Source organism: Rhipicephalus microplus, chromosome X (genome assembly GCF_043290135.1).
Source record: "Rhipicephalus microplus isolate Deutch F79 chromosome X, USDA_Rmic, whole genome shotgun sequence".
In the NCBI taxonomy this organism is placed as follows: Eukaryota; Metazoa; Arthropoda; class Arachnida; order Ixodida; family Ixodidae; genus Rhipicephalus; species Rhipicephalus microplus.
The window spans coordinates 56,826,385-56,849,737 of record NC_134710.1 but is presented as its reverse complement, the minus strand read 5'-3'; the positions used below and the strand labels follow the sequence as shown (position 1 = coordinate 56,849,737).

General features: G+C 45.8%; 1 protein-coding gene across 6 annotated transcripts in view; it reads right to left on the bottom strand.

The window, feature by feature from the left end:
* The window catches only part of LOC119176070 (dual specificity calcium/calmodulin-dependent 3',5'-cyclic nucleotide phosphodiesterase 1A), a 637,362-nt gene that overhangs the window by 185,834 nt on the left and 428,175 nt on the right, over positions 1-23,353 (bottom strand). For 4 of the 6 annotated variants that reach the window (XM_075876720.1, XM_037427186.2, XM_037427187.2 and 1 more), the window contains exon 2: positions 15,773-16,015. The exons of the other annotated variants lie outside the window; for them this stretch is intronic. In XM_075876720.1, coding sequence (XP_075732835.1) covers positions 15,773-15,938 — 166 coding nt within the window. In that variant the 5' untranslated portion in view covers positions 15,939-16,015. The remainder of the gene's footprint in view (positions 1-15,772; positions 16,016-23,353) is intronic. 6 annotated transcript variants of the gene reach the window in all.

The following is a 23,353-nucleotide window of genomic DNA, read 5'->3' as shown; positions in this document are numbered from 1 at the left end:
AAACATGAAAAACTAATGAGTGAATATATACGTATTCTTCGTACTTGTAATCTCGAACGCGTATTTTTACGAACCAAATATCAGTACTATCTTTGTAAGAAAACAACTATGTCATTTGTTACACAATGAAAATGTGTATGCCGACCAGCCGCATCACTTGCCAATGATGGACACAGGGTGGTATCACAAACAAAGCTGTATATACGATTTTTATCAGTAAAAGCCGTTTTGTTCTGATACAGAATACCCTAGTTCATTGCACTAGGACAAGTCTTTGGAGAGCCCTCCCAAATTGACATATATAGGTGCGCGATTTTTCATGCTCTATATTCCCAGACGAAAGCCAGTCAGACGGCCGAAACGTTGAATTAAACTGTGCTAAAACATTTGTTGTGTGTCCTTTTTACAGTATCAGAGACTGCATTATATATATATATATATATATATATATATATATATATATATATATATATATATATATATATATATATATATATATATATATATATATATATATATATATATATATATATATATATATATAACTAGACCCAGCACTGCTGTCACAAGTAACCTACACATTACTCAGTGCTTGACAATATTTATTACTAATAACAGAAAGCTGTGAATATTTTTATTATTTTCAGAGAGTTTCGTCTCTTGGTTATAGAAATGGTCCTAGCAACAGACATGACCTCTCACTTCCAGCAAGTGAGGACCATGAAAGCCACCATGATTTCAGGTATGATGCAAAATACTTGGGGGTTGTATGCAAGATGTGCCTTGTTGCATTTTTGTAGCCCAATAATTGGTGTGTAAGACCACCACTTATATTAGACACAAACTAGCATATATATAAGAAAGATTATTCAATCTCACTGCAATGAGATGTACCCTTTTTTCTCTGTCTGCTCCCTAGCAAGACCAGACGTACATGCAGCGTAGGATGACAACCATAAAGCAAATAAAATATCCGAAAATAATTAAAATCACAAACGGTGGGCATAAATTCAATGCCATGGCTGAATTTCAGTTTACCAGCATGGAGGCGCAGTGCATCTACTTTCCAAGTAAATAATTGTTGCTGTAAAGCGTGCTTTGCCAATTGCTGTGTTGTACTCAGGTGAAGCTGCTATAAATCGGGAGGAGACTAAAACGAGTGTACCTTCAATATCGCCGGCTGACGGGAAATGCTAGAACGGCGTGATCAGCATGCGCATAACCTGATAATTATTTCTGATTGACTTTTCTGATAGCGTATTCAATGTGTGACTATACTGCAACACTTTCATGAATCGTTATCTGATTCTCGGCGTGTTAGGTTTAACAAGCGCGGTTATACAAACAGCTGATTTCGCCAATAACGACGAAACGACCCCGATGCTCTGTCCTTATCGTGACATGGCACAAAGCGACGGCTCATTTCGCCACTTATTTATTGATGTAAGCACTGTGCTCTGGGCAAGTAACAAACGCAGGTTCAGGTGCATGGGCGCTGACATGTTTAATTTTAACCACAGTAACCCGTGGTTACTCATACAATCAAATGAACATGCCATAAATGCAATGAAAAATTAATATATCACGTACTGATGCGAAGTAACAAGTGGTAAGTAAGCGTTAATATTTCAAACCTGTGAACTCTATTGTAACGAACTGCATCTGTAGCGACGTTTTGCTGCATATGTGACTTACGTGTTGGCTCGCTTTAGGAAAATTGTGGGATGCATAACTTTCTTTTTAATGAGAGATAATTGTTTTGGATAGTCGAGCAACCGACGGATCTCGTAGTGTCTATCGTTTATACACGTAAGATATATACACTTAAGATTTATGCACGTAAGAGTCACATGTAACAAAAAAAATCAAAGGGCTTATTCTTTCTTTTTTCTTAGTGTCCCCAGAGGAACTGCTTAAGAAGCGAAGAGCCCCGCCACGGTGGTCCAGTGGCTAAGGTACTTAGCTGCTGACCCGCAGATCGCGGGATCGAATCCCGGCTGCGGCGGCTGCATTTTCGATGGAGACAGAAATATTGTAGGCCCGTGTGCTGAGATTTGAGTACACGTTAAAGAACCCCAGGTGGTCGAAATTTCCGGAGCCCTCCACTACGGTGTCTCTCGCAATCATATGGTGGTTTTGGGATGTTAAAACCAACATATCAATAATTAAGAAGCGAAGATAACTTTAAAAGCATAAGCTGTAAGTAAAACGCGAGAAAAGGGTACTCGGAATATTCACGAGAAGGGGTGTATTTATAGATATCAATATTGCCAGCCCTTGTAGAAGTAGATACATAAGATTCGGAGCACGATGCAGACACGCAACGAAAGCTAATGATGACCCGTACCTAAAACAGACTGGAAACAGCAATATCAGCTTTGCAAGAGTGTTGACACGTCGCCAAGGGAAGTTCACCCATCGCCTTATGCGCAATATAAAGAGAAGGGAACTCTGTCTCCGTGGTCGCAGTTACGTCATACGAAAGATACACTCTCTCTAGGTCATGAGCGTGTTGTATTACGCTACAGCACGCGTGCATTAACCATTCTTTCTACATAAAGCTGCTAGACGCAGTAGTCGTAACGAGCGGTTGGTTTCACTTCCACTACAGGAAGTGCAGTCGTCCCGCTAAATCATAAGATTACTGGCTTGATGAATCGGGCCCCACGCCGGCGACGCTATAAACTTTCATAATCAATGGCAGCCGCGAAAGGACTGGGCGTCGACCGTTTGATACCTGTCGTCCCTATAGCAACGGTTCATGACGTCAGCGTCTTGGGCGATGACGTGTTTATAGAGCTGGTATTTTGTGTTACTTCCTTGCCGAGATTCTCGCTCACATATATCGGCTCCCTTTACTGACTTTTATTTCGCTTTTTTTTAAAGTCTCGTATCGCATGGAACCGTCGTGCTGGTTCTGCAAGCGAAGGGAAACGTCCAACCGTTGTTATGGTGCTTGTCCATGGGCGTCTCAGTATTAAATAAAACAAAACGTTGCTGATTCCTCTTTCTAGCAATCGGTATAACATAAAAATAAAACGTGTCCTCGCAGAGGTAGTTTAGCATTCATTGTGCATTGTTTTGCCACAAGGGCGAAGTAACGCATGTTGCCGTAACAAATCGCAACGTGAGCCAAGAACGGCAAGCAGCTCAAACTTTGCAGCGCAAACTTCAACCAGAAAGCACACACGAAATGAGCACACACAGCGTGAGTGTGAACAAACAACTGTCAAAGCTCGAAATTTAAAGCACGCTGTTCAAACAGAAATACGCACAACAAGAACGCACAGGAATACACAAGACGAGCGCGAACAATGACCGCAGTTCTTTCATCTTCGTGTGTGAGCAGCGCGCTCATTTCGTAAACATGGCCGTGGCAGCGAGAGAATCGACGTTCGTGCACTCACTGTAACTTCAAAGCAAACTTGCGATTGATGCACGAGAGATACAGAGCGCTCGAATACCGAGATAAGCGTGCGCGAATGAGTCACCATGCTAAAGAACATCTATACGGACTTTGACAACGCCATGTGGAGGTGCGCGACCATAGCGGCACAACAACCTTGAGAGCGTGCGCGCCCGTCGTGACATCTCGCTACTGGTGACAAAAACGGGCCGAAGTATACCGAGCTCTGAGGACCGCGAGTGGCACATACCGTGTATTAGTGGCTTCCTGTTAACAAGTAGGAGAAGGGTCGTTCTGTGCTTATTGTTAAGCGTCCCGAGTTGATGAGCACGAGGTATCTGGCTAGACGCGCCACAGGGGAACTTTTCCTTCTTGTTTTTAAAGACGATAGTCTTTCTTGGGCACCTTCGAAGCAAAAACTTTGGTCTGTCTGTCTGTCTGTCTGTCTGTTTGTTTGTCCACCGTTACCGCGAACCGGGTACTCTAAACAGTCCCAACCGATGCCCCGAACGGCCGACCCCATCCGCAGCGCCCACCAATGTTGCTCAAGAATTGGCGTTCTTACGTGTGCGATTGTCAATTAAAAAGCATTTATTGCGCATACTTGAGGCACCATAAGAACAAGTATATATTCTGCATGTTAGTCTTTTACTAGAAAAGGCATACATAAGTGATTTTAAGGACAGTAGCGCTTATCTTGCTGCGCTAACTATGCAGCGCTTGCACGAAAAGAAAAGTGTTTTCAACGCTTTACTAAGACGACACGGTGGTGGCACCTACCCATCGCCTTGCGTTCTACACTTTATCTCCTCTGAGACGGGCTCGCACACCCGTCTCAGGGCCACGCGCTTTGTTTTCCAAAGAAGACTGCCATGTTGCGCCCATGTCTAACGTGTGACGTGACTTGATGAGCTCGTTAGCCTCTGTTGCACGCTCAAGGCACTCTAACGCAGCACCTCCGGAATACCATTCACCGATTTTCTTGCGAAGAGCATCAAATAAATGTTTTGTTCACTCTGTCCACACGCAAGACGATCGTCTTTCGACGACATTTGCAGATCACATGCAGATACGGGGCCATTTTTTTTTTCTCTGCAATCTGTCAGTAAATATTTTACAACATCATATCCGTGACGAAACTACGTCACGGAGCTGTAGTGGATCCCGGAATAAAACACTTTCGTGGTAAAGAAGTTTGCTGTAGGAAGCCGGGGAAAACGCGCAGCAATCTAGAGAAGGAAAACGACCTGCAGTACCAGGTACAAGACGTTGGCGTTGCCCCGGTTGTGCAATAACCGCTCGAGGCGCGACTCTGCGACCCCTCACCCGGGGCGAGTGTGAGACACTACTTAGAGTCCATCAAGATACCAGTGGTGTTTCGTACAGTGCAAAGCCGCCCCTCACACCCCGAGGACGGTAGACAACCGGAGAGATGTCGAACGGCAGTCGGAAGTCGCTCGTTGCCAAGTCAAAAGTGAGTACACTTCGCATGAAACGAAGGACAAAAAACACACACACACACACACACAAGAAAGAAAAAAAAACCTATAAATGTGGGATACGCACTTTTTTCGGCACTTCACTCACGACATCACGGCTGCAACTATAAATGCAATAAGCGGTACTCAATCACTAACAAAAATAAAAAATAAAAAAGGGAAAAGAAACGAAAATCAGCTGTACCTGAAGGGAGACACTTGCGCAGTACTTACAGTGGCGCACGAGCAAAGTTGCTACTTCTTTCGAGCCAAGCCAACGTACGACTTGTGACTAGGGCGACATATTTCACTTTATTTTTGCCCCTAGACTTAGAGGCTACACTCTAAAAAAATATCGAGTAAAAGGGGTGTCTTTTTGTCCCCCAACAATAATCGTCATCAGGCTTGCGTGCGCTTCCTTTCTTGAAAACTCGGCGCTGGCCACTTTCCTATCGAGAATGGAATGTAACCCTGATAACGGGGATGTCGATCGTGACCGGAATGTTCCGGGCGCGGGGCGATAGCGCAAGGATGGAACGCAATATAGATGACGATTATTGTTGTGGGACAAAAAGACACCCTTTTTACTCGCACTTTTTTTAGAGTGTACCCATAGTAGTAGTAGTAGTAGTAGTAGTAGTAGTAGTAGTAGTAGTAGTAGTAGTAGTAGTAGTAGTAGTAGTAGCTATCGGTTTAGATAACGCACGCGAAAACTGCTTTTGCTCGAGAAAATTCATTTTTCCAAGAAAGAAGCCAGAAACGTAAATTGCACGCTGGCAACCTAGAGCGAAAAAAAAATCGCGAGCTTGATCAGTGCTAGTTTCATTGAAAAATGAAACGAAGCAGCCTAGCCATCACATGCTTTGTCGCCTTCAAGTATCGTGCTCTTCAATAGAAGAAAATGTACATGGCGGGCCAAACTGACCTTGACATAAAAAAAGAAAAAAAAATGAGAATGAGTGAATCAGGCACTGCAGTGATGCGACATGTGAACTGCAAAGAGAAATAACGGTGCACAGATAAATAAAAAAAGAAAGTACGCTATATATAACGAATAATGTAGCTAAAAGCGAAAGCTTGAGGCAGCGCGTAACATTTTCTCGGCAAAAAGTACACGAAAAGGCTGCCTTCGCGACTCGACGGGTTCGTTTTGTGTTTGAAATCGCTGGCTATACAAGCCATGAAACTTTAAGTGCTCTGCCCCGAAGCATCCATCCATTACAACACTGGTATGTGGAAATACCCAAGTTTCACTGCTGGCGCTGCTGCTTTTCTTAACTCAGTTCCCAACTACCGAAACAGGGCTGAACTAAAACTTCAATTCTGCGCTGAGGTCAGTCTAGGTCAGGGTCAAAAGTGGACGCGTAGATGTTGCTTGTTGCCAGGTGACGCTCCTTTTCTCAGCCACTTCACGCGAGAGGGCAGCTATGGTAACTTGGAAAGGTTAAAATTTCACAGCTCTGACTGGTCACACAATAACACTGTAATTGAAAAAAAAAAAAAAAACTTTACATTAACAGCTTAGCAGCCGAAGGGTTTAAATCTCATGGAGCTTTTCGAAACTCCACGAGATGTCTTCACGTGACGATACGGCAGATAATAACGTCTAAACATTTTATTGCTGATATGAACATAAAGAAGCTAAAATAAAACAAACCTAAAGTTTTGGACCTTGATTGATTGATATGTGGGGTTTAACGTCCCAAAACCCCTATATGATTATGAGAGACTCCGTAGCGGAGGGCTCCGTTAATTTCGACCACTTGGGGTTCTTTAACGTGCACCCAAATCTGAGCACACGGGCCTACAACATTTCCGCCTCCATCGGAAATGCAGCCGCCGCAGCCGGGATTTGGACCCGCTACCTGCGGGTCAGCAGCCGAGTACCTTAGCCACTAGACCACCACGGCGGGACAAAGTTTTGGACCTTGCAATCCGTAATGGGTCGTGTTTATTTCCGAACGAGCGAACGAACGAACGAACGAACGCACACACACACACACACACACACACACACACACACACACACACACACACACACACACACACACACACACACACACACACGCACGCACGCACGCACGCACACACACACGCACCCCCCCCCACCCACACACATGCACTTGTAGGACTCTGTCACAGCTATACTGCGATGCCTACGTAGACATGTTTCGCTGTTACATGATAGATGTGTTGCGACAGCGAGAATCAACCAGGAGGAGAACTGTGAGCACGGGTGCAATTTCGAGAAGCGTTTGAAATGAATATTCCTCATCTCGTACATCCGCCACAAGCGATCTATAGACAAAAGTGGATCATATGTAACCACGTGCACTCTCGTTCAGCTTGAGCGAAAACCATATTCTTATCTGTATTCTCTCACCTACCTCACTTAGAGAGAGAGAGAGAGAGAGTAAGAGAGGTCTGCTATATGAACTTATTGCAACGCAGCTGTCAAATCACCGTATTCAAATGATTACGCAACGTCTAATGCAGTCATGCTGGAAAAACAGCACGTAATAATAATAATAATAATAACAATAATAATAATAATAATAATAATAATAATAATAATATGTGGTTTTACGTTCCAAAAGCCCCATGCGATTACGCGAGACGCCGTACTGAAGGGTTTCGAAAAATTTGACCATCTGGGGTTCTTTAACGTGCACTGACATTGCACAGCACACGGGCCTTCACTATTTTGCCTTCATCGAAACGCAACCGCCACAGCCGGGATCGAACCCGCGACCTTTGGGTCAGCAGCCAAGCATCGTAGCCGCAGTTCCACCGAGGCAGAGAGAAACTGCGCATATTAAACCAAAGTTAAATAAATCATCGCACTTGGGTCGCCACGTTGTTTAAAGATAGCGAGTTTTGGCTCGACGACATAAAAGTGCGACGGCAACATCAAAGGTTGATGTATAGAGTTATCTGTGACGTTTTGTGCAGCTACAATTCGCCAAACAATTTTGTGTATGAAATGTGATCACACCGAAGAGGTATCAAAAATTAAGAACACCAGGGTTCTGATTGTGTCGCAGCCAGTGCTTTCCAGCATCAGAGAAGCAGAATATGCTGAGACATTTACTGAAATAAATAAATGAATAAAACAAACAAAGGAACAAACAAATGAATAACAAAATAAAACCTCCTATACGCGTGCCGGCCACACATGCAATTTTGCTTCCGGTTCTGTGCCAGTGGTCATACATATTTTAGCCAACGGACGAGATACTCAATGGGCTTAAAATTGGCGGTGAACTGGTTCAGAATTGCTATGGGACAGCATTCTATAATGCCTTTATGAAACCAGCTTGATGCTCTCACCTTAAGTGCTTCACGCAAAACGTGGTTGCATTATTACCAAGGTCGGCGAGTGGCAAAGAGAGCCAAGCGTGTCTGGCCTTTCCTGTGGACTGTTCGTCTGCACGTTCCAGTGGATTCTCAGTGATGTCCTGAAACTACTTTCATATTTCTCTACGTCACTGAGATTTTAAAATCGTCAATGAATTAGGATCGTGCCTCTGCGTCCTCCATTCACATCTATACCGGTTTGCTCGTTGCAAGATGAAAGAGCCGTTGCTGCTTATATATTCTTTCCCATTGATTTTTAAAACTTTTTGTAAGTAGCCTGAATCAACATACAGCCTTAACCTAAGCACAAATTCAAGTCTGGCTTTCTATAGCCTGTATACAGCAAATAACGCAGCCTCAAGGGCACCATTGCTGTATATCAGTCGGTATATATATTTTTATATATACAGACCCCGAAACTTCCTGCCGCGTTAAAGAAACGGCACTAAAACGGCGAAGAGCGGCCCGCGGTCGCATATATCAGAGGCGTGATGAAAGACCGAATGGCGCTAAAGGACGCCGAGCGGGGCTTATCGCTGGCGTTGGTCAACCGCAGAGTCGGTTACGGACCACGCGGGTGGTCGCCAAGACTGCGCAATTACAGCAGCGGCGAACGACGATCCGCGACCTTTCGCGGGATTAAGATCAATTTCGACCGCTCGCGTGACAGACGCACCCGTTGCGTAACAGGGCGTCGCTCACGAATCGCAATGCACGCACACATAAGAAAGAAATAGCGAATGAGTGAAATGGCTGCATGCAAAGAAAGAAAAACTCAGCCAGCGAACAAGAAAGAAAACTCAGCCAGCGGCGTGCGGTAACTCTGCGTCACCACTGTCGCAGGTCGACCGGGAATCAATCTTTCCGCGGCCACACGCTTTTCGACGATCGTCTTTATATTGCCCGCATCTTTATTTGAGCTCTCTTGTTGCCTCCAGCCAAGAAAGACGCATTCGGCTTTGTTCGAGCGGCGCGAGAATGAAGCAACATGAAACTCAAGATTTACTCGCAGACCTGCGACGGCAAATATTCTTTGCCCTGTAGGCGAGCAGAAAATCAATGATTCCCGGGCACAATGCGGCTCACCTATCTCCGGAAGGCGCTCGAAGGGCCAGGTTTCACTGTACTCTTAAGTGGAAGAAGTGAAAGCGGGCCTATCGCAAAGTTGAGGTGTGTTGGGCGCCTGCAGAGTAAGTACTTCGCTCTCGGCACTGCCATGAATGATAAACGATACAGCTCACGTGTATATATTGACGCGGGCGTAAAAGGGGGCATCGACAAAGCGTGATACACTTACCATGAAGAAGCCATTTATGAATTAAAAAAGTCGTGAACTTGGACGAGCTAAGATGCTTTCAGGCAAGAATGCCAAAGCCTGCCCATAGGGCCCTCCTTTCCGATTAGCTGATGTGCACGGATTTCTTTTGCGTCATTATTAATCAGTCAAACAGGAAAGCTCTGACACCTGCGCACATGGCGCGACCTACGGGCCGGAATGGTCACCGACATTGGACGTCCAAGCGATCACTACTGGCGAGGTCGAGTTGACAGTTAAGGCAGATGTCTGTTTCCATAGATAGCTACGTGTGGCGCTAATGACAAGATGACTATACCGCTCGAAGCACACTCCTTCTTACGAAGCTCTCCAATGAACAAACATCTTTGTAAGCACGGCACCAGAGCCCGTATTCAGGGAAAGTGCTCTCGCTAAGATGTACTTGTAAGACATCATTATATCATGTTTAGATCAGCGCAAAAATACTATCTTATGAACTAACGTACCAGCTGGTCCCATTTCGCAAAGAGTTACGCCAGTGAAAAGCTTTGTGGATTCGGCTTAGCTCGAGTCAACCCCTTACGCATGCCTTGCTCGTAAAACCAGCCATGCTTTTTGTTGAACATATTATTAGCCCAGGCGCCAGTTAATTGTGAAGAGGACTAACATATAGAAGGCTTCGTGAGTTTAATTTTATAAGAATTAATCTTCCGGTCTTGAGTCGTGTTTTCTCTTTATAATGAGCGTAGTTGCAAAACGACTACACACTGCCTTCTATGGATCGTTCTTTGAAATGATGCAGACTCACACGACACAAGCACAGTTATTTCCCCATACAACGACGGATATGTCCAACATGAAATTGTATCAGTATCTGTACATGGCAGAAAGCAAGAACTGCATCAGATATATCATCCTTTGACAAATGAATTGTTTGCTCTTTTTATTTAGTAGTTTAGAGCAACAGGTTAAAGAAAGCTTAATATCATATGGTTTGTTCATGTTGTAACTTCTTTGTGTCGAAAAGCTGTGTTGACAGAGCTTTTCGATCGTACGTGCACTTTGCTCTTCACCAGCAGACATTTCTAGTAGTTTGTCTAGCTTATGGATTGGCTGATATTTTATTCAATGAACACTTCTAGCATAAGCAGCTTTTGAGTATACAGCGCCTCATTGCCGAAATATTTTAGGACATGTAGGAATATTCTTTTGTCATTGCACCGTATACGCTGTCAAATACAAACGTATACCTTTGCCTGGTTTTACGGGGTATATTAAACTGCAAGTTGTGTCGAAGTTAGCGCATTTTTGTGTTTTGCGTGCATAACATATGTTTATGAGCTGAGAGCGTGAGCTCTTAATGCGACAATGTGGAGTATAATATGCACTTAGGACTAACCTCTTTACCTTTCGGGCCAATAGTTATTTTGTGGAGGTAGGCCATCTGAACTTTTAGCTTGCTACTATAATTCCCTTTCACAGTAATTTGGCATTCCTCCCAGTGAGAATTCGGCCGGTATTCGTTCCCGCTTGTTGGAGGCTCGGATGAGCATGCTAGAAGGCCATCCCTACGTCAGTACCGTTAGGAGACGTCGAGAGAGCGTGGAGGCTGCCGGAGCCGTGGTGCGTGCTAAATGGCTCATTCACTGCCGCTCGCGTTAGTGACGTCACTGCACACTATATCGTTATAGAAATGCTGGCCTCAAAACCATACGTAGGCACACACTGTCACTGTTGCTTCTTTTGTCGTTTCATAAAGTGGTTTCTGCGTGTTGTAGTTCACACGTTCGGTTCGCACACCGTTTCCTTTGCGAGGCTGCCCTTCCTGGAAGATTTCCACGAAGCGCCCAACAAGCGTGGGCTAACATTGCGGTTTAGTTTAGCTTTCTTTCGTGTAGTAAGCAGCGAGAAACAAGACGAGGAAACGCTGCAGCAATTGTACGCGCGACGACCAGAATCACTTGCGTCACTGCAGCCATACTTTCGCAGATCTATTTCGCAGAAAAGGGGGGGGGGGCGCACGCGCTTTGGAGAAAAGAGGAAGAGACTATCGACTACTTGTGCTGTACTGCGCCTCCCCAGAGAACTCTTCACGCGCCAGCGGCGATGCCTTGACGCAGTGACCCAGCTCCTATTCCCCTGCGCTGCATCGCCCGGGCATGGCGTCCCACTGTGTGTTCGGCTAAAGAGCCTTATTCCCCATCCTCCGTGTCTCTCTCCATCTATTCTCTATTGCTCACTGTGGATCGCTCTACGCTCCTGTCTTTGCTCGACACATGCACCACGAGGGCATCAGATAACCCATATACTGGAAGACATTCTACCTGTTCGTGAGCTTCTAACGCGAATTTCTTATTCTCTTTTTTTAGGGGTGAAGCTCCTTATGGTATACGGCAGTCTATTCCTCCGGCATAGCTATAGCACAACATATCGAAAGACAGACAGACAGACAGACAGACAGACAGACAGACAGACAGACAGACAGACAGACAGACAGACAGACAGACAGACAGACAGACAGACGGACGGACGGACGGACGGACGGACGGATGAATGGACGGATACACGGATGGATGAACGGACACTTCGCCTTAATCATCATCATTCACTCCGTGAATATGCTGTGATTTTTTCCGCTATGACCTGGCAATAATTTGGCTCATTTTTATGTATTAAAAATCAGTACCACAGGTTGTTTCATGCGCAAGACTCTGGAATAACCTTAAGTAGGCAATGCGTTTTTGATAATGCCTTTTTTAAAGGTATTGTTTAAATAACAAAAATATTTGTAAAAGGCTTTAATAGCGTCAAGCTTACAGGTTTTATTGTGAATATATTACTGTGTTAAAACTAAAACCAACATGCTGCGATGCATACTGGCTTGTCAGATATGGTGTCGTACTGATGAGACAGAGGGCGAGAGTTCGATTCCAGGTCGTGGCAGCCGCATTTTATTGAGGGTAAATGCAAATCCACCCTTTTACGTAGAAAAAGCCTAGAGTGGTCAAAATGAATTCGGAGCACTTCACTATGGCGTGCCTCATCATACGCGCTTTTAACATGTGAATACAGGAATTGAGTAACTTCGCGAGTTAATTAAGTGAACTTGATAATTAAGGGGACACTGAACGAAAATATTAAGTATATCTTGATTGCTGAAGTAGCGTACAAAACCTTGTAGTGCAACTTTTGTGTCAAGGAAGCGATTATTTCGAAATAAAATCACTTTTTAGTGGTCCACATCGCGTTAGCACACTTTAAATTCCCCGCCTGAAAGCGGTCCGTCTCACGTTGTTGTTGCCGTGCGCAACATTGCCTGCCTTTACTGCGTGGCCACCGACACTAGTAGCAGCAGGGCGAAAGTAGCGGGAGCCAGAGCACCAGCAACTGCCATTGAACAATTTTCTAGTAGCTTGGTTAAACTGAACCTCGCTAGATGGCACCACCTAATCAGCCTAACTAGGGTGCCTCGATGCGCGCGGGGCATCGAGGCAATCTAAGCCTAACCAGGCGAAAACTAAATTTTCGAACCACTTGCACCATACCCCATATATATAGGTGTTTTTTTTACGAGATGTGGGGTTTCTCGTCCCAAAACCACCATATGATTATGAGAGACGCCGTAGTGAAGGGCTCCGGAAATTTCGACCATCTGGGGTTCTTTAACGTGCGCCCAAATCTCAGCACACGGGCCTACACCATTTCCGCCTCCATCGGAAAAGCAGCCGCCGCAGCCGGGATTCGAACCCGCGACCTGCGGGTCAGCAGCCGAGTACCTTAACCACTAGACCACCACGGCGGGGCTATAGGTGTTTTTTTTTTAGACAGAAACGAACAAGGAGAAATTTAGTACGTCGCTTAATGTACGAAAGGTGCCCCGCCGCGGTGCCATGGTCTAGTGGCTAAGGTACTCGGCTGCTGACCCGCAGGGCGCGGGTTCAAATCCCGGCTGCGGCGGCTGCTTTTCCGATGGAGGCGGAAATGGTGTAGGCCCGTGTGCTGAGATTTGGGTGCACGTTAAAGAACCCCAGGGGGTCGAAATTTCCGGAGCCCTCCACTACGGCGTCTCTCATAATCTTGTAGTGGTTTTGGGACGTTAAACCCCACATATCAATCATTAATGTACGGAAGGTTCTTTTTTCACTGCAGTTAGTTTGATTACTAGGTACTCGGCTGCTGACCCGCAGGTCGCTGGACCGAATCCCGGCTGCGGCGGCTGCATTTCCGATAGAGGCGGAAATGCTGTAGGCCCGTGTGCTCAGATTTGGGTGCACGTTAAAGAACCCCAGGGGGTCGAAATTTCCGGAGCCCTCCACTACGGCGTCTCTCATAATCTTGTAGTGGTTTTGGGACGTTAAACCCCACATATCAATCATTAATGTACGGAAGGTTCTTTTTTCACTGCAGTTAGTTTGATTACTAGGTACTCGGCTGCTGACCCGCAGGTCGCTGGACCGAATCCCGGCTGCGGCGGCTGCATTTCCGATAGAGGCGGAAATGCTGTAGGCCCGTGTGCTCAGATTTGGGTGCACGTTAAAGAATCCCAGGTGGTCGAAATATCCGGAGCCTTGCACTACGGCGTCTCTCATAATCACATCATGGTTTCGGGAAGTTAAACGCCACATGCCAATCAATTAGTTTGATTACTAATGAATAATTTTAGTAGGACACATCGGGATCATTCCGAAAATGTCCCACTCGTGGCACTCGTCGTGTGGTACATTTAGCTTAGCTTCTCGGTATGTAGGCTGATGATAATATTGCCGTTTTAGAAGATGCCATACATTGAGCTTTCACTTTGATATCAATTGTTATTTGCATTCCGTTTCCATTTAACATACTTTCTTGGCCCGTCATCGCGAACATTTAAAGCCACCAGCATCTGCCCCCCCCCCCCCACACACACATACAAAACGCATTCATACCCCAAGATGCGTGGTATGTCCCATGCAAAAGCATAGGGTATATTATACAGCAGCAGTACACCTCCCCGCTGTGGGACTGTATAGGTACACTTAATTCTTTGAGCACAGTGACAGTTAGAGCAAAAGGTATCCGCAGTGTAGTTGTGAAAAAGGTATGCTTGCTTGCTAATGCGCTTGCGGAAAAAAAAAAAAACGAACGAAAATAAGAAGCAAGTGCACAAGAAAATAGTCCATAGTCACACTAATGCTTAATTATCAGCTGGTTTTACTAATAGCGCAGAGTATGTGACCAGACATACTCTGCACTGTTAGTCCTTTCATTCATATTTTTGCGTTTTGTATTGCTCATGCAAATATCTCTCAATGGCAGGGGAGTCCCATCAACGTGAACGTCATCCATCCAAGTCATGTTGCAGATTTAAGACCTCATTGCGCTGTGTGAGTGATTTGCAGGTTTTTCTTGCTGAAGCGAAGTTAGTAAAAAAAATGAGAGAGAGAGAGAGAGAAAGAGAGAGAGAGAGAGAGACTGACACGTAAAATGTATCCTGCCTTCCAGCTACTGTTTTCATAAAGCAATAAGCACGCCATATTCTTTACTATTACCGACAACCAAAACATAACAAAAACTCAGAAAGAAATAAAAAGAACAGACGGGCGCTGTGTTGTCCATATTTAACGTTATCTTTTGCATTTTTCTCAACTAGGACTACACGTACTAATGGGACCGTGACCATGAACACGCGGAGTGAATATCTTTTTGTGCTCCACACTGTGAGGAGTCATTTAACCTAGCTGACAGACAATGCTAGCTGGAGTGGTTATAGATCGCGACAGGCATGCAGCGTACACGACGTCTGAAGAATATCTTTACTATTTATCTACTGCCCAACATATTTGTGTTGCCCTGCTTTTATTTCTGTAAACTCGTGTCATTGCGTAGTGTGAGAGTACCAAGTCACGTTAATACATTCATTACGGAAAGCGTTATCTCCGGCGAGAAGTTTTTTTAAGGCTCGCACGTTTCTGAGCTCCACTTGAGCGCCGTGTGTGCGCACCACTACGACAGCCGTAGCAAGGGCGTTTAGCTAACTAGGAAGATACCAATGCGGGTTTGTTGGTATGGTATAATACCTGATGATAGCGCAGGCCAAGAACTAGGACGAAAGAAAGGCACACTCGACACAGCACAGCGCTGTGTTGTGTCGAGTTTGCCCCTTTTTGTGCCCTTGTTCATAGCCTGCGCTGCCGTCAAGTTTAATTAAAAAAAGACACAGCGGCGTAGTCGACAGCCCGTGTGACGTCCTTGACGGGCGAGTACCACCCAACTTACCGATAAGGTAGGAGTAGCCATCGAGTCGAAGCACACACTTCTTGGTGGCCTCAGGCCGTCGGCTGTTACCGGTCATGAGAGGCACGCTGTTGGATTTCTGGAGGGCGTCTTTTCCCATGCGATTCTGGGCCAGCAGAGAGCTTTCCGGGGCGCCGTCTATCTGCATGGTAGGCCGGCCTAAGCGAGCGGGATCGTCCCCGCCCTGGCCAGCTGCCGCGGGGACATCACGGGCGCGCTCTTGTCCTGCGAGCCGGCCGCGCACATGAGCACACGGGCTGTGCATCGACAGCGGCTCTGCTCCGTACGAGGTGCGCACAGGGCTGCTCACAGAGCCCACCACCAATGCCGCAATGCACGCGCTACGTCGACCACGGGCCGCCAAAGTCGTGATGAATGCCATAAGGAGCGGGCTACTGGTAATCCGTGACGAAATCTTACGGCGCGTAAACAGGACGAATAACACGAACAGACACGAGATGTTGTGTCAATCGTTTGTACCATGTCTGTTTATTCGATGTAGTCTATTTCGTTGAATGAGTCGGTGGCTGCAGCGATTTGCGGCGCCAAAGCCTGTCGCGTTCAGAACGTCAATATGGGTCATTCAAGAAAAGTGCAGACATCGAGAAAAACTTCTGTATACCTACAGTTTTATTTATGAAGGGTTAAAAAAACACAAGCGTCCAGCACATGGCGACGACGGGCTGGTTGATGTGTATTCACAAAGACATTTTTGTACCTCATAAGGCAGCAAGTACTATATTCTGTCTTCACTGCTGTGTTTCTTCTATGCGCTAAAAAGTTAATATGAACAGGGTCATCAGTAGGCTGGCTTTGGCTCGTATTGTTCATTTATTGGTGATGTGGTAGGGGAGCCTCATATTTCATTCTTATTTTATGTACACATTAGAAGAACTATGTAAAATGTCTGTCATATGATGCGACACTGCTGCTTTGTCGTGAGCACGTGCATCCAACGCCCCTAATTGCCTTTCTTTTGAAGCAAATCATTCCATTCGGCATTAAAGCTGAACTTCGTTAAACAGACTCTTTTAAGCTGTAGTTTACGTGCCTTTGCGATGCTATGAAATGAAGGAGTCGTACGTCACTTGTTCACAGCAAATGAGATAAGGGTGAACCACTTGTTTGCAGCAGATGAAGTGACGCGTGGTCCCCTCAGATCATTTTCTTCACGGAAACAGGGGAAATGTTTAATCTGCATACTTATGAAGTTAGCAAGGGCGTAGAGGAAGAGTTCTATGACAGACTGGAACGCGAGAGAATACTTTCTGTTTCCTTGCGCATCGCATACCTGACGCAGCAAAACAACCATGGACCCGAGACCAGAAACTCAGAAATGCAATAACGCCAATCAGCGACTGTCCTTCCAGCAGTGTGCCTCTACCAGCTAGTGCACGCCGAATACCTTCGACTCACCGCTCCACAACTCTCGCGCGTAATATAAGATATAAGAAGCGTATATGGGTGCCCTATACTCCGTCTCCTTTTTCTTATAGTGTTCCCAGACGACGACAGATATGCTGGCAGAAAGCTTTTTCTTGCTTGTCATCTGGACATCATGGCGAACAATAAGCTTTCATGGTGGTTAGGTGATCACTCGCTCGCTCACTCGCTCGCTCACTAACTAACTAACTAACTAACTAACTAACTAACTAACTAACTAACTAACTAACTAACTAACTAACTAACTAACTAACTAACTAACTAACTAACTAACTAACTAACTAACTAACTAACTAACTAACTAACTAACTAACTAACTAACTAACTAACTAACTAACTAACTAACTAACTAACTAACTAACTAACTAACTAACTCACTCACTCACTCACTCACTCATTTTGCCTCGACCTAATACTACACTGCTAACAGTACAAGCCCTGACATGCATTAAAGAGCGTGTTCGCCGCTCAAACCACCTCTCGCAATTTCTGGCCGAGGAGAAGCGGAGCGGACACTGGAGGAGCCGCATGGAGCGACGCGCGCCTCAGCCACCGCATGCAGAACGGCTCCGCTCTTCAGTGCAGCGGCGACGTGACCAGAGTCGGGGACGGACGTGACACCGGAGACCTGACATGTGATTTCGCTTAAATGGGACGCGTATGCGGATCGCCTGGCCACCGTCGGCGGTCGTTCAACTCTCGTGGGCGGCCCGGATCATGTGTACACGGAAAGCAAGGTACCCTCTTTCGCGGCACCCACCTAAAAAAAGGCGCTCGCAAAGCACACATGCGCTCAAAGGCACGTGCTAGATAGGTGCCACCGCATTTTACCTCGGACCAATTACACTTATGAAGAGAGGCAGAGCGAGTTCGGGCGACGCTAAGCATGCGTACGCACACGCACACACACAAACTATGTTGAAGCACCGAGGTAGGTTGTATTCCCCAGTCGCTTATTTCCTGCCACGAAGCGAGAGGCGCTATCATTGAGCGCTCGCAGATTAAAGCCAAATACTGCGAAGTTAGACGCTGATGAAGATGAATGTTTTATCGGCAAGTTCACTTACAATTCTGTTGACGAACCTCCCAATGATGACCTGTCTCCATCAGGTTCAAATTCTTCGGCAGCCATGCGAGTCGCAGTGTTGGACGGAATGCGAGGCGATCATTACTTGTGCTTCTTGTGCAAGCTAGGCCTCTTTTCGTGGAGGGCGGATGAAGCTAGGTTATTTATACACTTATTGAAACTTTATGAGCTCTATACAGTGCTCTCCAGATTTAGATGAGAGCCCCGCCGCAGTGGTCTCGTGGCTAGGTACTCGGCTGCTGACCCACAGGTCGCGGGATCGAATCCCGGCTGCAGCGGCTGCATTTTCGATGGAGGCGAAGATGCTATAGGCCCGTGTGATCAGATTTGAGTGCACGTTACAGAACCCCAGGTGGTCGAAATTTCCGTAGCCCTCCACTACAGCGTCTCTCATAATCATATGGTGATTTCGGGGCGTTAAACCCCAAATATAAATCAATCAGATTTAGACGTGAACTCGTGCGCAAATGCAAAGGTGATTTATTTTCTTCAAAAGCTTAGCAAAAACAGTTGAGTCAACCTCGAGCGACATTAGCGATGAAGAAGCTGCGATGATACGTATTGCACGACTCTGTTATGAACTAATACGCTGTTGACGTTACAGTCCTTGACAGGACTGCTACGCATAAATTGGCAGCGTCGTGATGGATGTATAGATTGATTGATATCCCCGGACGTGCTATTGAAGCCTTATGGCACTTTTGGGCCACGAGCCTTCCTTTGAATCTTCGTGAACACGTGTGTGAGCGCGCACATTCAGACGCTCAACAGCGAGAGAGAAAAAGGATCGGTACAAGCTACGTAAACGTAATTGGTAGGCACATTTTTACAACTGGCTGTCTTGAGGCAAGAAAGTCTTTGTCACGATGTAGCTTTCCTTGCAACTTAAAAAAAAGCACATTGACAAATGTAGAAAAAAAGAAGAAAGAAAGACTGAGAGTGGAACGATTAAGGCACGAATGCAACCAAAAGAAAGAGAGCAAGATGGCGTTTGCAAAGGAAGCGAAAATAAAGAGCAAAAGCAGCTCAATGCAGTCGGAAGTCTCGTTTTCTTCCTTGCGCTCTTATCTAACAGACGCGCTGAGTGAAAAAGGCAAGCGAAGAGAATACCGCCGCATAATACGCAGCACTACGCGTCTGTGCCTGTGCTCTTCCACATTGGTTATAGGGAACTCAATGACGACAAAGAGCAGTGGCATGCTCTCACCAACGCAAAGACGAAAGTCAGTTCCGACAAGGATGTTATTGTCCGAGCGTCGCTTCGCTCGATGTCTTCTTCGCTCAGCGAAACTGCCTGCACTCAACGGGAAACGCCGATAGAAGCCGAGCCCCGACGTTTTGGTCACACTGACAAGCAGTTCACAAGCAAGAGTATAGAACCCTCTGCGATGCCGACGCACACTGACTGCAAGCCCGCGGTTGCACGAAAATGTCAAGGCGCCCCCAGCGTCACGCGTCCTCTGCTTATGTGACACGACGCTTGTGATAAACCAAGCGTTGCACACAAGTTTATCGATACCAACGTGTATCAAATATAACACTAAAAGACGCCAACAGGCTAGACTTGAATTTGCTTGTTTTTAAATTTCTGTAGTTGCCCAAACCTGAAAAATAAAGAGGGAGAAGGAGAAACAAAAAATGACAAAAGCTCTGTTTACAGTTGTAGCCCCATCTCTCTTTTCCAATGGGTGGATCCGTCGAAGATGCTAGCAGTAACAAGATGTCAGTGAGATTGTTCTTATGCGCTGTAGTAACGCGGATAATGTCGGCTAGTATCGTGCGAGAATTCGTAAGGAGCCCTTGTTCTCTAGATGGTAAATTAACACAGCGCCACACTTCCAAGTACGTTATTTGCATAAGCTGTCAATAAAAGTTTTAGGAGCGCGCAAAGCGCAAGTGCTGTTTGGAATCCCGCGCCAAGGCTAACGATGTCGTCATCGTCCTGATGAAGTTCTAGGTTTTCTTTTTGTGCGTGTGTGAATTAATTCTATGTGCCCGTATTTTTACAAACTGCTCTTACGTAAGATCTTCTCTTCATCGGCCGGCGAGATGCGCCACGCATCATAGTGATCGGCACGATAACAACACAACGCTCGTAATGATCTCCTTTAATTTTATTTTTGCTTGTATCGAGAGCAGCAGCATAAGTTTACTAATAAACTGACCATTTTGTTTATACGTTTAGAGAGTTTTCATAAACATTCGCCGCAAGTACTGCCGTCCTATCTTTAGTTGAGTGACTTGCTGGGCTCGCACAACTTCTATCCAGGCTTAAAAAGATGCATTTAACTTGAAGGATATGAGGATAGCTGAACGCGGGAGACAGCCGACGCCTTTGATATCAGCAACGCAAACGAGGCCAAGGTCTTGAGAGTTTAGCTTCTCTTGCAGGAGCAAGATGCTCACCATAGTGAACAGTATTGGTGCTTATCGCAGGAGACACCCGCGCAGTTTGATAATCCGAAGCGCGCTTCTTCAGCAACGCTGTTTGCCTGTTTTCTTTCTTCAGAGTATCTGGTTTCTCGGGCACCGAAAGACGCCCGCCAGCCTTCTTTAATCCCATTTATGGACTCCCTTTAATGAAGCGCTGACATACTGAGTTAAGTTTCAGCAAGGACGTTTTTCTACGCATCTTTTTTGTTGCCTGTCGTTCTGCTGAAATAAGTACCATAGTTGGCGCAGCACCCGTGTTGTTTTCTCTCCGCTCATTTGTTGTTTTGTTGTCATTGAATTGCTTTTCCCTTTATGTTTAATTGCATCACACGCTTCGGTTATAAATCGTTAAAAGACAAATATATTTCGCTTTTCAGGGCACCCGTAACGTCACTACCCAAATGGTCTCACTCCAGGCCAATAGGGCACAAACCTTGAGCCGCAAAGCCACGAGCGAGTGGGGCTTGTTACGCACTATGCCTGCGTCTATTGCATTCACAGCAAACAGGCATTCCGAAGGGGTCGAACTCTCGAGCATATCATAAAGTGACGCCTAAAGAGAGATAGTAGTCGGATCTGTGTCAGTAACTACACTACAATAAATATATTACTTCACAATAATATTATCTGGGGTTTTGAGTTCCAAAACCACGATATGATTAAGAGAGACGCCGTAGTGGAGGGCCCTCCGCAAATTTCGACCATCTGGTGTTCTTGAATGTGCACTGACATCGCACAGTACATGGGCCTCAATGCAACCGCCACGGCCGGGATCGAAGCAGCGACCTTGTGGTCAGAAGCTAATCCTCTTAACCACTGCTAGACCGCGGCGGACTAAAAATATTACTTCACCAAAGTACTTCATCCATCTTAATGTTGCATCATACGCGCTTCGCCAGAAGGGACGCTACAATCAAAACGTATGGCGACATTGACTTAAAGACTGTCTTCCTGCTCTCCGCGATGCCATGGATTTCGAAAGCGCCTTCTCGGCCACAGTTGACTTTTTATCGCTGAATACAAACTACCTCGAATTTCACAACAATCAGACACTGGGCGAAATTTGAAAAGTGAAACTTTGCCATACACTCCCTTTTCAACTATTCGTCTTCTCTGCTTCAGTAATAAAAAAATTCCTACGAAACTACAGAAAACAAAGCTTTGAAGCACAGTGTGATTATTATTGAATGATTCAGTGCTCCTCTTTAGTGTCTCTTTACGGGTCGCAATCCCAGCTGGTGGCTTATAAACTGACTTATTTGTGCGGGAAGTGGTCTGTCAATTCCTTTACAGATGCTGTGCATTTCAGAGGCTCGGATAATGAGGAGAGCGGGAAAATGTTAATAATTTGATTACGGAAAAGGCTACAAGCAAGGCTCGAGATTCAGCTGGTTAATATTGCACCACGACACTTGAAGCGCGAAAGAAAAAAAAAAGTCACTCCTTTCCCGCAAGGGCAAAGCAAGGAACGCGATCGCGAAAAATTGGAAGGTTGCGCGAAGAGTGGCTAGCAGATCAAAACTTGCCCCGCGTTTCTCACGCACAAATGACGGACGAAACGTAAGGTACAGATGAAAGCGAATAAGCGTCTCAGTTGTTAGTTCGCTGTGTCTGAAAAGCACGCCCTTTTCGCAAACGGAGACAGTGGAACGAGTACAGTGACAATTGTGCGCCTGGTAACTACAAAGGAATCGTTCCAGTGAGAGCTCAAGGTTTACGATTCTCCCCACCGCGAGATAAGCGAGCACACGCGAGAGCGTCTCATCTCCGCGGGGAAAAGTGCGCGCGTGGGAGATGAGAGCGCGCGCCACCGCATCGTGACGATCTGGCGACGCGCGCTCATTGCGCCATCTCGCTGTTAAAGCTGGAAACACGATAGTAGTTGCCTCCGAGATAGCAGGCGCGTGGCATGTTTCTCTTCGGCCGTCCCAATCGCCACACTCCCCAGCAAAACCAACGAGTAATCGCCTCACGCGCCCGGCTATCACGAGAGGGCGCATTGAGTGAGGGTTCCGGCGGCTGCTGAGACCATGGCATTCAGCAGAGAGCATGGGGTTCCAGCGTGTGCACGTTTTTTTTTTTCTGCCTACGGACAATAGTCATCGCGAGGATCTTCTGGCTGAACTGAAGGAAAGTATTTTTTCGGTGACTGCATTTATTTTGGTCCAACTTGCGAAGAAATGCATGCCAACTGCTGCATTTTTAATAGGTAATTTAAGAAGGTATCAATTTCGTCTTTGACAGTATTACTTTTTTGTCATTATGATCCGTTTTGTCTCAGTGCTAAGTACCTCGATTCGAAAAAAATACAGAGGCATTCTAGCATTCCTACTTTCCTCTGGAAGCTTGTATGAGAGAAATTTTGACTAATTATCGTGATTGAATCGTATTTCTCTCCTATCCTCACTCATAGTTTTAATATCATATAGCGTACGAATATTTATGAGGTGGTCAACAGAAGCGCTGTTACGCTCTAGATAACAGGGCGTTCTGGCCCTGTCATTCAAATAAGGTGTGTGTGAAGCAATTTCGCCGGAATATTGTATGAGGCTTCGATTAGCCGATCTACATTCCTTCCCCCCCCCCCCATGTCTTTCACA